Source organism: Acanthochromis polyacanthus, chromosome 14 (assembly GCF_021347895.1).
Source record: "Acanthochromis polyacanthus isolate Apoly-LR-REF ecotype Palm Island chromosome 14, KAUST_Apoly_ChrSc, whole genome shotgun sequence".
Taxonomy (NCBI): domain Eukaryota; kingdom Metazoa; phylum Chordata; class Actinopteri; family Pomacentridae; genus Acanthochromis; species Acanthochromis polyacanthus.
The window spans coordinates 36208041-36223449 of NC_067126.1; the positions used below are offsets into that span (position 1 = coordinate 36208041).

The window sequence follows — 15409 nt, forward strand, 5'->3', positions numbered from 1 at the left end:
TGTCATGGAGGAAAGTTGATCATTGCTGGTCTGCAGACGCTCAGTCAGGTTTTCTTTGATGGCGGATAAAACTGCAGCCGAGTCACGGTCTGAAATATCAAGGTACAGGTTTCAGAAACACCAAAGTCCTGATGCCGCCCATCATATAGCGCCTTATATTTTGAAAAAAAAAAAAAAAAGACCAAAAACCTGCATCTGAATCAGTACTTTTTATTCCTGTGGCGAAAAGAAAAGAAGTATTTAAGAAGACAGTCGTCCTTCAGAGCAGAATAAGGTTCCTGAAAATCACACATTTACGTTCATGTTTAACCCACTTTTACAATAAAAAGATTGTCTTGACAGCTGCTAGAGAACTGTGAACCACAGAGGATGTATCTTTATATGTCACTGCCATTATACAGCCACAGGGCAAACAATTCTGTTTCAGTGGTTGATAGTTAATCACTTCTGAAACTTGTCACTTCCTGAGAATGTAAAAAACTGAAAACGATCACATTTCACACTCACTGCAGTCTGTGCTACAGACCTGATAATCTGAGGAAAAATCAGCCACCTTACGAGCAATGGAGGAAATTTATGTTGACATGAAACCTCCCAAAGCTGCCGACCCAAAACGTTCCAGGAATCAAACAGGTAAGAATGAAGTGACAGAGATTCTAAATAGAATATACATTATTATCTGTCATTTACTGCTGTACAGATAATTGGTTTATTTCTGCGTTAAGGTCCGAGGAGTTCTCAGAGGAGTTTTCATTCAGTTATTCTCTGTTTGGGGCTGCTGAGTGTTTTCCTGCTGGTTGGACTCATCGTCCTCGGTGTCCTCTGTGAGTAAAACAGCTTTAAATTTTTTTATTGTAAAAACTGGTTAAACATGAACGTAAATGTGTGATTTTCAGGAACCTTATTCTGCTCTGAAGGACGACTACCTTCCCTGTGACTGTCTTCTTAAATACTTCTTTTCTTTTCGCCACAGGAATAAAAAGTACTGATTCAGATGCAGGTTTTAGGTCATTTTTTTCAATATAAGGTGCTATATGATAGGTGGACTTCTCTTTTTACTCATTATAGCTGTACTAGTTTGTGCTATAATGCTGTAAAACTACAGTTTTAACACAGTTGCACTTGGGTTCAGATACTTTTAACTTGTTCTGTAAAGTTAGCCTTGGGTTCAAGTCCCCCACCACATTTAAATTCATTTAATTCATGTCAGTCTTGAACAATGCCAGAGCAGCTAAGATGAATTTTATGGAAGGAACTCAGGTCAGAACAGTAGAATGAATCAAGTTTTGTTTCTGTTCTCTACAGAAATCAGATTAATTGAGCTTAGTTCCACAAAATGTAAGAATATTTTGATTTAGGACTGAAGTTGAGAGACAGGATTAGTAGTAAAGCATCAGGACTTTGGTATTTCTGTAACATATACCTTGATATTTCAGACCGTGACTCGGCTGCAGATTTATCCGCCACCAAAGAAAACCTGACCAAAGAACGGGACAGACTTCAAACTTTGTCCAAACAGAGTGAGTCCTTCCCTGCCTGATAGAAGATAGAAATGTCTACCTGTTACTCTCCACTTAGATTATAAAGTTCAAAGATTCAGAGGTCTGGAAAAAGCAAAATCCTTCCATCTGTTATTAAGATTTTCTTATGGTGTGTTTTATAGCCAGAAATTCAGTGAGCAAGACACCCAGCATCCAAATCAGATTCTTTTATACTTAACTGATTGAGTAGAACTTTTATAAATCATGGCTAGACTAGAAAAGCACTCAGAGAACACAGAACTCCGCCAAGGCTGCTCAGTTGACGTATTATTACCGACAGATGAAATCTTTAATGAAAAATTGCCTTGCACTGAGCACAGGCATGTGTTGTGCATGTGCATGTTATGTATGAGCTGCTGAGTGTTTTCGTGCTGCTTGGACTCATCGTCCTCGGTGTCCTCTGTGTCTGGTTCTAATGAGTTAACTTTATAACTCTCATTGGCCTAAATATGTGCAGAGGAAAAGTTTTGGTGTTGCATTTTGAGTGAAATCCAGAATCAGATCTGACAAACCAAACAAGCACAAATTGCAACGATTCAAACAGAAATGATTTTAGACACTAAAAAGTAGGGCTGTCTCGAATAGTGGTTTCTGGCCTCCGAATAATCGGGCCCTATTAAAGACGAATATCTGAATATTCGTTCCGCCCCGTAACGTCTGAAGTGGGGAAGGGGGGGGCAAATATTCGGATCCGTTCGTCTGGTCTCCCGGATACAAATTTTGCCTTCGTTTTGTCTTCAGTTAAACTGAAGAATTCCCAAACAGCGGAGGTCTTCAGCATCTTGTCTTGTTTATGCAACAAAGTGAAGCGTGACGACAGAGTCGGCAGCAACCCAGCCATTCCGGTGGTGGTAACAAACAAATGGGTGAGCCGAGATGAGCCGAACACGGCGGGATGAGCCAAAGTGGGCCGAAGGCGAAGGGAAGAGACGAGCTCCGAATATTTTCGTCTGGGGGGAGGAAGGGATGATCACATCGACATACAGTTGTGCTCATAAGTTTACATACCCTGGCAGAATTTATGATTTCTTGGTCATTTTAGAGAATATGAATGATGACACAAAAACTTTTCTTTCACGCATGGTAAGTGGTTGGGTGAAGCCATTTATTATCAAACAACTGTATTTACTCTTTTTAAATCATATTGACAACAAAAACTATTCAAATGACCCTGATCAAAAGTTTACATGCCCCAGTTCTTAATATCATGTATTTCCCCCTTTAACATCAATGACAGCTTTGAAGTCTTTTGTGGTAGTTGTAGATGAGGGTCTTTATTTTGTTAGATGGTAAAACTGCCCATTCCTCTTGGCAAAAAGCCTCCAGCTCCTGTAAATTCTTGGGCTGCATAGCATGAACTGCATGTTGGAGATCTCCCCAGAGTGGCTCAATGATATTGAGGTCAGGAGACTGAGATGGCCACTCCAGAACCTTTACTTTATTCTGTTGTAGCCACTGACAGGTAGACTTGGCCTTCTGCTTTGGATCGTTGTCATGTTGGAACGTCCAAGTACGTCCCATGTGCAGCTTCCAGGCTGATGAGTGCAAGTTTTCCTCCGGTATTTTCTGATAACATGCTGTATTCATCTTGCCATCAATTTTTACCAAGTTTCTTGTGCCTCTGTAGCTCACACATCCCCAAAACATCAGCGATCCACCTCTGTGTTTCACAGTAGGGATTGTGTACGTCTCATTATAGGCCTCGTTTACTCCTCTCCAAATGTAGCATTTATGGTTGTGGCCAAAAAGTTCAATTTTGGTCTCATCACTCCAAATGACTTTGTTCCAGAAGTTTTGAGGCTTGTCTCTGTGCTGTTTGGCATATTGTCAGCGGGATGCTTTGTGGCATTTGTGTAGTAACGGCTTTCTTCTGGCGACTCGACCATGGAGCCCATTTTTGTTCAAGTGCCTCCTTATTGTGCATCTTGAAACAGCCACCCCAGTTTTTTTCAGAGACTCCTGTATTTCAGCTGAAGTTATTTGTGGGTTTTTCTTTGCATCCTGAGCAATTTTTCTGGAAGCTGTGGGTGAAATTTCTGTTGGTCTACCTGACCGTGGTTTGGTTTCAACAGAACCCCTCAGCTTCCACTTCTTCATTAATGTTTGAACACTGCTGATAGGCATTTCCTGTTTTATAGAGTTCAATTACCTTTTCCCGCAGATCATTTGACAATTCTTTTGCCTTCCCCATGATTTAGAAGCCAGAAACGTCAGTGCAGCACTGGATGAAAGATGAAGGGTCTGTCAAGAGCCCAGAAACTCACTGACCTTTTATACACACACACTGATTACAAGCAAACAGATCACAGGTGAGGATGGTGACCTTTAGTAGCCATTCAAACCTGTTTGTGTCAACTTGTGTGCCTGTTATCAGGCCAAACCTACAGGGTATGTAAACTTTTGATCAGGGCCATTTGGGTGCTTTTTATTGTCATTATAATTTAAAAAGAATAAACACAGTGGTTTGATAATAAATAACTATAGCACAACACTAACTATGAGTGAAAGAAAGGTTTTTGTGTGATCATTCATATTCTCTGAAAAATGGCCAAGAAATCATATATTCTGCCAGGGTATGTAAACTTATGAGCACAACTGTACGTGTATTTGTCATAGACATATGTGTATATATTTATGTGATCACACGAGGAGATGAGCCGATGTGGGCCGAAGGCGGAGGGAAGACAGTAACGACAGTAATGTTCTGTCATGATGTTGACTTGTCGTTTCACTCATAATATGTCTTAAACACTGCATGGACTGAGGAACAATTGAAGAGTTCATTTGCAAAAACAGGTAACTCCGTTTTCAGAAAATTCATTTTTTTATTCTTTACTCGAGATAATAACACTAATAATTTATTTTTTCTCTATTTTGTCATGTATTTTTCTGAGTCAAATCCACTCAACTTCAGTTTGAGTAATATTATCTCAAGTAAACGATAAAAAAAAGTTTTCTGAAAATTTACCAAAACGGCATTATCCGTTTTTGCAAATGAACTCTTCAATTACTGTTTAGATCCAAGTCTTAGACATTGTTGTAGGGGCCTTTAGGGGTAACTTTATGAAAACATTGACTTGTGCTAAAATAACTTCATAAATAAATGCTCATATTGATCAGTAATGAGTATCGTTTGATATTTCTTCCAGAGAAAACATGTCCTGCCGGATGGAAGATGTTCAGTTGTTCCTGTTATCTCCTCTCAAATGAGTCTGGTTCCTGGAACAAAAGCAGGGAGGACTGCAGAAGCAAAGGAGCAGATCTGGTGGTGATAAACAGTGCTGAAGAACAGGTAGAGAATTTGTTTTAGCATGTTTTCAGTAACATGGAAATGTATTTCAGTCTTCATGCTCAATGGACAGGGCTGCACAGTGACGTAGTGGTTAGCACTTTCACCTTGCAGCAAGAAGATCCCTGGTTCGAGTCCCGGCCTGAGCTGAGGATCTTTCTGCATGGAGTTTGCATGTTCTCCCTGTGCATGTGTGGGTTTTCTCTGGGCACTCTGGCTTCCTCCCACAGTCCAAAAATATGCTGAGGTTAATTGATGACTCTAAATTGCCTGGAGGTGTGAATGTGATTGTTCTTCTGTATATGTAGCCCTGTGACAGACTGGTGACCTGTCCAGGGTGTCCCCTGCCTTCACCCGAGTCAGCTGGGATAGGCTCCAGCACCCCCCATGACACTAGTGAGGATGAAGCGGTGTATGGAGGATGGATCCTCAGTGGACATTACTTTGCCCAGTTTTCAAGACAAAACGGAAATAGCTGTGTTCCCTTCCAGTGTGTTTTAATTCAGACATTGTAGACTTAAACTGTGTGTCTTTAATAAGCCCATATTTAAAGATTAGAAACCTTTAACAACTAACAACAGACATTTTCTGTGACTTTCTGCAGCACAGAATTCAGTTAAACTCTAAATAGCATTTAAAACCAGAGATGCTGCATAGATATTCATTGTCCGTCCATCCATCCATCCATCCATCCATCCATCCATCCATCCATTTATGGCAGGGTCAGATTCATCCTGAATCTGAACTTTGACGATCGGCTGAGCCTCCCTTTCTGAGACCCTGGAGCAAAATTTCCAAGAGAGGAAAGTAATTCCTCTTTCCTTAAAGGCATTAGAGGAGATTTAATTTCCTACGACTTTGAACGTAGCATGTGCATGCGCACATACAACCTCTCCCTCACCCCCCTCTAACCTCCCCCCTCTTAACATTTACGAAGAAACGCCCCCCTCCAGAAACTTGCGTAGGACTCGTGAAGTTGCCTACAGCCGCAGTATAATCAATAATCAATAATACATTTTACCTGTCCAGAAGGAATTTAGCAACCAAGGCATCTGTCTTTAGGTCCATTTGTTGCTTGAGCTGACGCCATCGCCCAAATGACTCGCCAATAATCACTTTTGTTTTTGCATTCTCGCGATCCAGTTGTCTTTTATTTTCTCTGACCTCAAAAAATGCCTTTCTTTTACGGCTGGGTCCCCCTGGATCTTTATCTGCCATTATGTAAAAAAAAGATGAGCAAAACAAGTCGCCAGCTAACTACGAAGCTACACCAAAGCAACACATACAGAAAACACGTAAGTCCAAGGCGTACGTAATCTAGGTAACTAGGCCTGAGTCAGAAGATTTTTGATTGACAGGAAAGGGAGCAAACCAAACGCCTCGGTCCGAGCGCATTGATTGGCTGATGTTTTTCAGGTCCTGCCATGTCCACAGTTATTTTATTTTTTTATTCTTTTAGAAACCATACATACAAGTCCACTAAAGGTCAGTATATTCATTTTATGTGAATCAGACAAATTAAACAACAAAAACATCTTCCATAATGCCTTTAAGCAAAGTAATTGGAGCACTTCTCATTTTTTAAAAATAAGAACCACCACCCTCCAACTGCCACTCCACATGGACTGTCCCAGATGACCACTGAAGAGGAATGTCAGTAAAGACAGTCCAACAATGTCCAGAGTCCTCAGATTCTTGAATGAATCTCATCCACACCGAGTGCTTTCCCACTGATGACTTTCTTGACCACCACAGTGACCTCTACCATGGATATGAGCTTCCCCAAGTCTTCATTCACTGCCCCTTAGCAGAATACGTGTTAACGTGGTTGAAAGAGCATTTCCATTCAACTTCCACTGCTTGACAGTGTCCTCAGTCTGCAGTTCTCTTCCTCAGCTACATAGTCTGTCCAAGTCCTGCCTCGCCTTCCTGAGGCGTTGAACGGTTTAATAGATCAGTTTCTGCTATATTAACAATAATAGATTACACTTACATAGTGCTTTTTTGGACACTCAAAGCGCTTCACAATGGATCCATTATTCATTCACTCACACATTCTCACTCTGGTGGTGGTAAGCTACAGAAGCATGGCTGTCAATCCACGCCTACAGCCTCTCTGACCACCACCTACATTCACACACCAGTGTGAGAGCAGCACTGGAGGCAAGGCAGGTAAAGTGTCTTGCCCAAGGACATGCACGTGAATAGGTCAGAGTGGGAATCAAACCGCCGACCCTTCAATCATTGGACGACCCACTCTACCACCTGAGCTACAGCCGCCCCATATTCCATTATTGACAGTTCTTTGACCGTCCACAGTTCTTTCCCATCTTCACCACCATTGGCCCTGCTGATCTTTAGTCCAAGCCTGACAAAAGTTGGCCTTGATTTTTGATTTGCAAAATTTTGTTCATCCATCAAACCAACTCCAACCTTACAACAAGACCACAACAACACTCCAACAAGGAATTGCATTCTTTCTACCAATGTTTACATGAACACTTTTAATATGTTCAGTTGTCATGGCAATTATACCCTGTCTAGCTGATTGGTCCCATTATCATTACTTGCAGCTTTTTTTGAATTGTTTACTTTTAATTAGAGCAGTTGTATTATGATGTGTTCATAGAAAACTGGTAAAATGCTCATACTGTCTTGCAGTTAAGAGCTAAAATGTAATTTTCTTCACATTGAACAGACGTTTCTCTCTACGTTCACCAACAAACCAACTTGGATTGGGTTGAATGACATCCAAACAGAAGGGACCTGGATGTGGGTGGATGGAACTCCTCTGACTCAGAGGTAAGGCTTCACTTTAGTATAACATCAATATTAACATCCACATGGAATCACAAACTGCTCACCAACTGAACCATTCACATCATAGCATTCATTGTGAGTTTTGAGAGAGACTGAAAGATGTTGAAATGCTGGACAGAGCTGCAGTGTTGGATCATAACTGTCAGTGGATTGATCATCCAAAGCAGATCTTTTTTTTTAACATACATAGTCATCGTTACCATAAAGATAATGAGAAACAAAAAATGTCATATTCTCATTAAAACCACTGGTTCTTGCTTGTGTATGTGTTTCTGTTCTGATTCCTTTGTCAAACAAACAGTGTAATAATTCTGTTGTTTACTGAAGTGCCAGCTACTGGAGCACAAACCAGCCTGACAATGGTGGTGGAAGTGATCAATGGGGTGAAGAAGACTGTGCAACTATCAGAAATTCTGAAAACACTCTTTGGAATGATCTTCCATGTACATCGTATCTGCAGTGGATCTGTGAAAAGCTACCATAATGTTGCTGCATTATTTGTTTGAGGATCATGTGTATTTGAAGGTCAGATATCTAAAGAAATAACTGTGAGAACTTCAGGCTTTTATATTAAGTATTTCCAGAACTGCTGTCATTCACACACAGCCTAAAAATTCAGTACCTAAACAAATTTGCTGAAAGTGGATCATTGAGTATTTAAAAAAAATGACATCATTGTTGGAGAAAAATGTCATTAGTACTTGGATGAATTGTATTTGTACTGTGACCATCACAAACCAGTGTGTTAATCAGAGCACATAATAGATCTGACTGTGAATGTTTTCTACTATTTTGTTCTGGTGTGTGATTCTGTTGTGACCAGCATCAACACCAAGGTCTAATAACACCCAGACCGTGTGTCGTCTTCATGAGGAAACAAAGCTGCGGTGTGTGAAGGACTGATGCTATTATAAGTTTGCATTTCTTGTTTGAATGTGGGTCAGATCTCTGAACACGACTCTGGTGTCAGAGCTCTGCTCTTCAGCTGAAATATTCACTCTGCATTTCTCTGCTTTATTATTCTTTAATAAATTACAAAGACAAATACTGTGTGTTGACTAACTGTTAAAGGGGAAACTGCATCAAAAAAGCTGATAAATGTCACTAGAGTAAAGTTAGAGACCAAATAGATGTAGTTCTGAAAGGGCCTCATTCTTTAGTCAGCAAAGAAGCGATAAAAGGAGTAATTCCTCTTTTTAAGATCATTCAAAAAATGTTTGTGTCAGTGTACATCATTGTACTTGTAAATCTATCTGTGTGAAGACCAGTTTGAATTTCACACCTTGCATATACTGACTAAATAAATATCTATATTTGCATATATGTACATCTGTCTGTGAAAACAAAAATCTGCAAAACAAAAAAAAATCTGTGAAAATCTGAGAGTGCCACAAAAAAGTATGTTGAAAAAGAAAGTTGAAAAACTTTAAAAATCTGTGAAAATAACAGAAAATATGTGTGAAATAGTGATACTGTTACTGATGGCTACAGATGAAAATATGTAAATTAATTTTATTTGTGATTTTCATAGATCTGAAGGGAAAATCTGTAAAATAACAATTGTTTCAAAAATGACAACTAAAACAGTAAAGAAAAACAAAAACAAATGAACAAAAACATTTATTTCTTCCAGTATATTTATGTGTGTGTGTTTTAAGGATAGTAGGTTTTACCTCTTCATGTGTCATTAGTGCAACAAAACAACAACTTTGAAAGGAATAAATCAAGTTTTAGCTTGAAAATGTGTCAATCTGTATCTGAGGGACTTTTGAAATCCATGGGATACATCTTGCATACATTTTGTTAAAAATAAAGACCTAATGTTTTTTTATGTTCATTCTGATCATGTCTTTACAGATTCCATAATTTATAGAAACAATCATTTATTAATAAAAATGACAGGATATTACTAAAATGTCAACTAACAATAAAAATAAAACACACATAGTCATTGTTACCGTAAAGATAATGGAAAACAAAAAATGTCATATTCCCATTAAAACCACTGGTTCTTGCTTGTGTATGTGTTTCTGTTCTGATTCCTTTGTCAAAGATAAACAGTCTAATAATTCTGTTGTTTACTGACCTGCCAGCTACTGGAACACAAACCAGCCTGACAGTAGTGGTGAAATAAAAGCGTATGGTGAAGAGGACTGTGCACATTTCCCAAATAATGAGAACGGTAGTTGGAATGATCATTTATGTACGACGTCTCTGCAGTGGATCTGTGAAAAACAACCATGATAATGCATTGTTTGTTTGAAGGTCATATATTCAAATGCTTTACAGTTTTAGCTAAGATTGTTATATTTCATCCTGTAGCTTCAGTATTTGGCTGTAGCTAAATGTATGCAAACTTTGAAATGCATCTACAGCTGATAACGCAGCTGTTTCTTCTTATTCCAACATTTTGATTTTTCTAAAGATGCTGTATTAAGATATTCATAAAAATGTGTATTGTGGAGTTGAAACAACGAGACAGTAGACGTGAGAGAGTCGAGGCAGTTTACTAGTTTCTCTCCACTTTACAGCACATCCAAACTTCACCAGCTGACTGTAGTTAAAGCGGGAAAAGAATAACACTCTCAGCAAACCCCGGAACCAGAATAATCCCCAAATCCACTCCCCTCTTAAAGGCACAAGTCCTCTTTGGTGAATGTCTCTCATCCCTCACAAAGTAGGTCCACCACAGTATATCCATTTCCTGAATGAAGTTTTCACAGTAATGTTTTTTTTTATTTGCCAAGAGAATCTCAAATCATCAGGGGTCTTATGCTTGAACTTGTCTAATTTGTTTGAAATATTTTAAACCCAAGTCATAGATATTTAAAATGACATCTGTGAAATTCTAGCTTAATGTAGCAAATACTTTGTCATATCAGCTGATCTGAGATGGAATTAACTTTTAGAGAAGCAAAAAGTGTTTCTAAAGACATGAAAAAGGTGATAAATAACACTGGAGTTAAGCATGAGACCACATACAGTATATGTGGTTAGACAGAGCCTCATCCTTTAGCCACTTCGCATGCTAAGAAGAGCTACCAGGACATCAGATGGTGCTAAAAGTTGCACTTCATCTTTTTCACATCATTGTAGAAACTATCTGTGTGAAAACCAGTTTCAGTTGCAGAACTTACATATACTAAATACATATAGTACCAGCCAAACGTTTGGACACACCTTCTTATTCAATGGTTTATATTTATTTTAATTATTTTCTACTTTGTATATTAATACTGAAGACATAAAAACTATGAAAGAACACGTATGGAAAAAGTGTGAATCTAGTGTTAATAGGCAGACTTTATGTGCGGCAACATCTCAACCTTAATACAGCTGGTGATGCAGAAAAATGTTTTTGTGCTTTGTCAGTCTGTTTCACACTGCTGATACTGCAGCTAATTAAATATAGATTAGAAAATTGATTCATCATTTGGTATTTATCACCAATCAATCGCACCTAAATGCACTTTTCAAAATGTTTCATTGAATGAAGTTAGATAATTTTAACTTGAAGAAGTCATGTTAGACTATTTTAAGAGTGCTCAAAACAGTAAAATAAATTTCCATGACTGACAATTTTATACCTACATTCCTGGTACAGACACAGAGTGTTCTTCCTGAATGACAGCAGCAGCTCATTTAAAGCTACAGAAAGTGAAATACCCCAATCAGAACAAGACCAAAGCCAAGGGTTCTGTGGTTATGGTAAAATAAATCATCTTTGCAGTATTTTGAGCTGAAACGTTCAGACCCATATTCATTGTGGGGGTATGTGGGGTCAATATATAATTCAGAGACTTTTGAAGTCCATGGGATATATCTTGCAGACATTTTCATTAAAAGTTAAAAAAAAAACTACTAACTAATATTTATATGTTCATAATGATCATTTCTTTACAAATTCCAGAATTATTTATTATGGAAACAATCACTTATTAATAAAAAATGACTGGATATCATTAAAATGTCAACTAAATACCATCCCAATTTAATACCAACCACCTTCTAATTAGCTAAACAATAATAAAATGAGCTTATTCAGAACTAGTTTGGATTGTGTTATTTATGATAAGTTGAGATAGTCATGACGAAGATTTCTTGTTTTTGCAATATATCAAATTTTATACGGAAAACAACAAATGGTATCTGTGTCCAAGAAGTCACTTTAAACTAAGTTCCCCATTACAAAAGCAACTCTCAAGGAAATGTGTTAGTTCTAGATCATATGACCTGCTCCACATGATGTCATTTCCTCCTGAAGAAAAGACTCCAAGGCTCTCTGAGTTATTTAATATAAAGCAATCAACAGGTTTAGTACAATATCTTTAGAAATATCTTTCAATTTCAATTTTACTCAATATTTAGAAGAATCTTTCTGTAAAAATGCCATGTGGTGTTTAGTTTTAGGTAACATATGTTGATTTTAGGTCTAAAAACAGCAAAAATGTCAACTATGATACAAAAAGTTCTGTGGTTCTATATTGAACCTGATAAAAACACGACTTAACAGCAGACAAACACAATTTAAACAAAAAGATGTTAACGTCTTGAGATTTTTTTGCCAGTATAACTCATAAAAACCCCGTATATCCAAAATAAACAGGAATAACAGTGGGCGTTTGTGTCCGATTGACAGTCCAGTTTTGTTTCGGTGAATTCCTAAAACAAACAGGAAGAAGCTGCAGGACTTGCGTTTAATTTGAAAGTCTTACCCGGATGTGCTGTGGTATATCTCGTTCCATTGACGTCAGTGAAGCAACATGCCCTTTCATGTATAGATCTCACAATAGTGTCTGAATCGCTAGCTAATTGTTGTGAATGGAGAGTTAGGAATGAGTCTCTGGTAGGTAGTGATCATTTTCCAATACTAATTAAAATTAATAAAGAGGTATCCAAACAGATGGGCTGCACCTTTACGAGATGGTGCTTTGATAAAGCTGACTGGAAGAAATTTAAATATTGGTGTGAAGTCACAGTAGGCCTCATCAGTCTAGAAGGTGATATAGAGGATAATGCTAAACAGGTTGCAGACCATATTATAGATGCTGCAAACTTGAATGTTGTTAAGAAAACAACAGGGAGTAGGACAAGGGTAGTTCCATGGTGGAATGAGGAATGCACTAAAGCAATTAAAGAAAGAAACAGGGCTTTTAGAAAACTAATGAAAAATATGATACAAGAAAATCTAATAGAGTTCAAAAGAAAAAGGGCGTGTGTTCGGAAAATAATTAAAGAGGCAAAGAAGAGATCATGGAGAAATTTTTGTTCCACCATTGGGAGAGAAACCAAGTTAGATCAGGTGTGGTCCATGTTTAGGAAAATGAATGGTAACAGGAACTCAGGTAAATCCCCAGTACTGATTCATGAAGATGAGGTGATTACTTCAGATAAAGGAAAAGCAGAATTACTTGGGAAAACCTTTGCTGCCATTCATAGTGGTGATCATCTAGATGATTTACACAGGGAAAGGAGAGAATTGGTTCTTAGGGAACATGGAAACATCTGGGAAGTAAAAGAAAATTGTAGCTCACCATTAGATATGGAGTTCACAATGAAAGAGCTAAAAACAGCCTTGCAAGGCACAGGTAACACGGCTCCAGGACAAGACCAACTATGTTATGCAATGTTTCGACAGCTTCCTGAAGTAACAATGCAAATAATATTGAATCTTTTCAATAAAATATGGAGAGAGGGACAGATACCTAGGAGTTGGAAGGAGGCAGTTATTCTGCCTTTTAGCAAGCCAGGAAAAGATCCTGGAAATCCAATCAATTACAGACCTATTGCATTAACATCACATATTTGCAAATGGATGGAGAGAATCATAGTAAATAGATTAGCTTTTTATTTAGAGCAGAAAGGATTGTTGAATGTTAGGCAGTATGGGTTCAGGAAAGGGCGATCAACAGTGGATGCCTTAGTTAGAGTGAGTAATGAGATTGAAAAGACTTTAAAAATGAAAGAGGTTATGATTATTGTTTTTTTTTATATTGAGAAGGCATATGATTCAGTGTGGAGAGATGGTCTGCTCATTAAACTTAACCAAATGGGTATTGGTGGAAGAGTTTATAACTGGATAATAAATTTCTTAACGGATAGAAAAATTAAGGTAAAAGTAGGAACAACGTTGTCTCAGGATTTTGAGGTAGAAAATGGTATTCCGCAGGGAAGTGCCATTAGTCCAATATTGTTTAATGTCATGATTAATGATATTTTTTCAAATCTAAACTGGAATATTAATTCAGCCCTCTATGCAGATGATGGTGCTATATGGATGAGAAGCAGAAATGTGACTCATGTAACCAAAAATGTGATGAATGCGATTCAGGAGGTAGAGAGGTGGTCATATGAGTGGGGGTTCAAACTTTCAGTCAGTAAATCTTGTTACATGATAATAACAAATAAAAGGGAGATTAATAATATAAATCTAACGTTGTATGGGCAACCTTTGCAGAAAGTGTCTGAGTTTAAGTACCTAGGGCTATGGCTGGACAATAAATATACATGGAAAACTCATATTCAACATTTAGAAGCAAAATGTAAAAAATCAATAAACCTTTTACGAGCTGTTGCTGGGTGTAATTGGGGAGCAGACAAACAAGCATTACTGGACATATATAAAGCACTGATGAGGTCAGCCATAGATTATGGTTGTATAATATATGGAGCGGCAGCAGTAACTACTCTCAAAAAAATAGACAGGTTACAATATAGGGCTTTGAGAATCTGTACAGGACTCATTAAAACAACACCAACTAATGCAGTCATAATAGAGGCAGGAGAAGTACCACTGGAGATAAGAAGAGATATATTTGCATTAAGTTACTGGGTAAAATTAAAAGGGTATGGAGGTGAGAATCCCGTGACTAATACATTAAAACAGTGCTGGGAGTATTCCACATTTAAAAGGAGAGGCTTTGGATGGGAGATAAATAATAAGGTGAAACAGCTTAACATGGAGAATTTGGATTTTGCAATAGCTAATCCAATAAGTAATGTTCCTCCATGGTTGTACCCAGAAATAAAAGTGGATATGTGTATTTTAGAAAAGAAAAGAGAATGGTGTAGGGCAGAAACTGTGATAAAAGTAAATACATATGTGAGGCAAAATTATTACAGCCACCTTAAAATATTTACAGATGGATCAAAAAATGAACATGAATATGTGGGTGTTGGTATTTTTATCCCAGATTTCAATATATGTATATCTAAAAGAATTTCGAATCAGTTATCAGTTTACACAGCAGAGGTGGTGGCCATTATTGTATGCTTGCAGTGGGTGGAGGAAGTCAGACCAGAACGGGTGGTGGTGTGCACTGACTCTGCAGCAGCTTTACAAAGTATACAGACAACTAATTCAGACAGAGAAGATCTTCTAATGGAAATACAGCATAGCCTATTTAGACTACATCGGGGTGGTGTGGATGTACAGTTTTGTTGGGTACCAGCACATGAGGGGGTGAAATGAGATGGCAGACAAATTAGCCAAAGCATCACTTAAGGGAGAAATAGCACTGCATATTCAATTAGGCAGAGGAGAAGGGGAAACAATAATTAAAAGGAAAGGACTGGAAAAATGGCAGAAAAAGTGGGATGAAGATAAGAAGGGTAGGGGATTTCATAAAATTCAAAAATCAGTGAAAGTTAATAGATACGAAGAAAGGAGCAGGAGGGAAGAAATTGTCATCTCACGTTTACGAGTAGGACACACTGGGCTTAACAATATCATGTATCTGTTAGGGAAACGAGGAGATGA

General features: G+C 38.0%; 1 protein-coding gene across 1 annotated transcript; it reads left to right on the forward strand.

The window, feature by feature from the left end:
* The first annotated feature begins 563 nt into the window (after window positions 1-563).
* On the forward strand, window positions 564-8251 carry LOC127537031 (CD209 antigen-like protein C). The gene is made up of 6 exons (XM_051958645.1): window positions 564-633; window positions 726-824; window positions 1437-1520; window positions 4691-4833; window positions 7529-7632; window positions 7984-8251. Exons 1-6 carry the CDS (start codon window positions 564-566, stop codon window positions 8132-8134), a joined length of 651 nt encoding a protein of 216 aa, XP_051814605.1. The 3' UTR covers window positions 8135-8251.
* Window positions 8252-15409: the final 7158 nt, after the last annotated feature.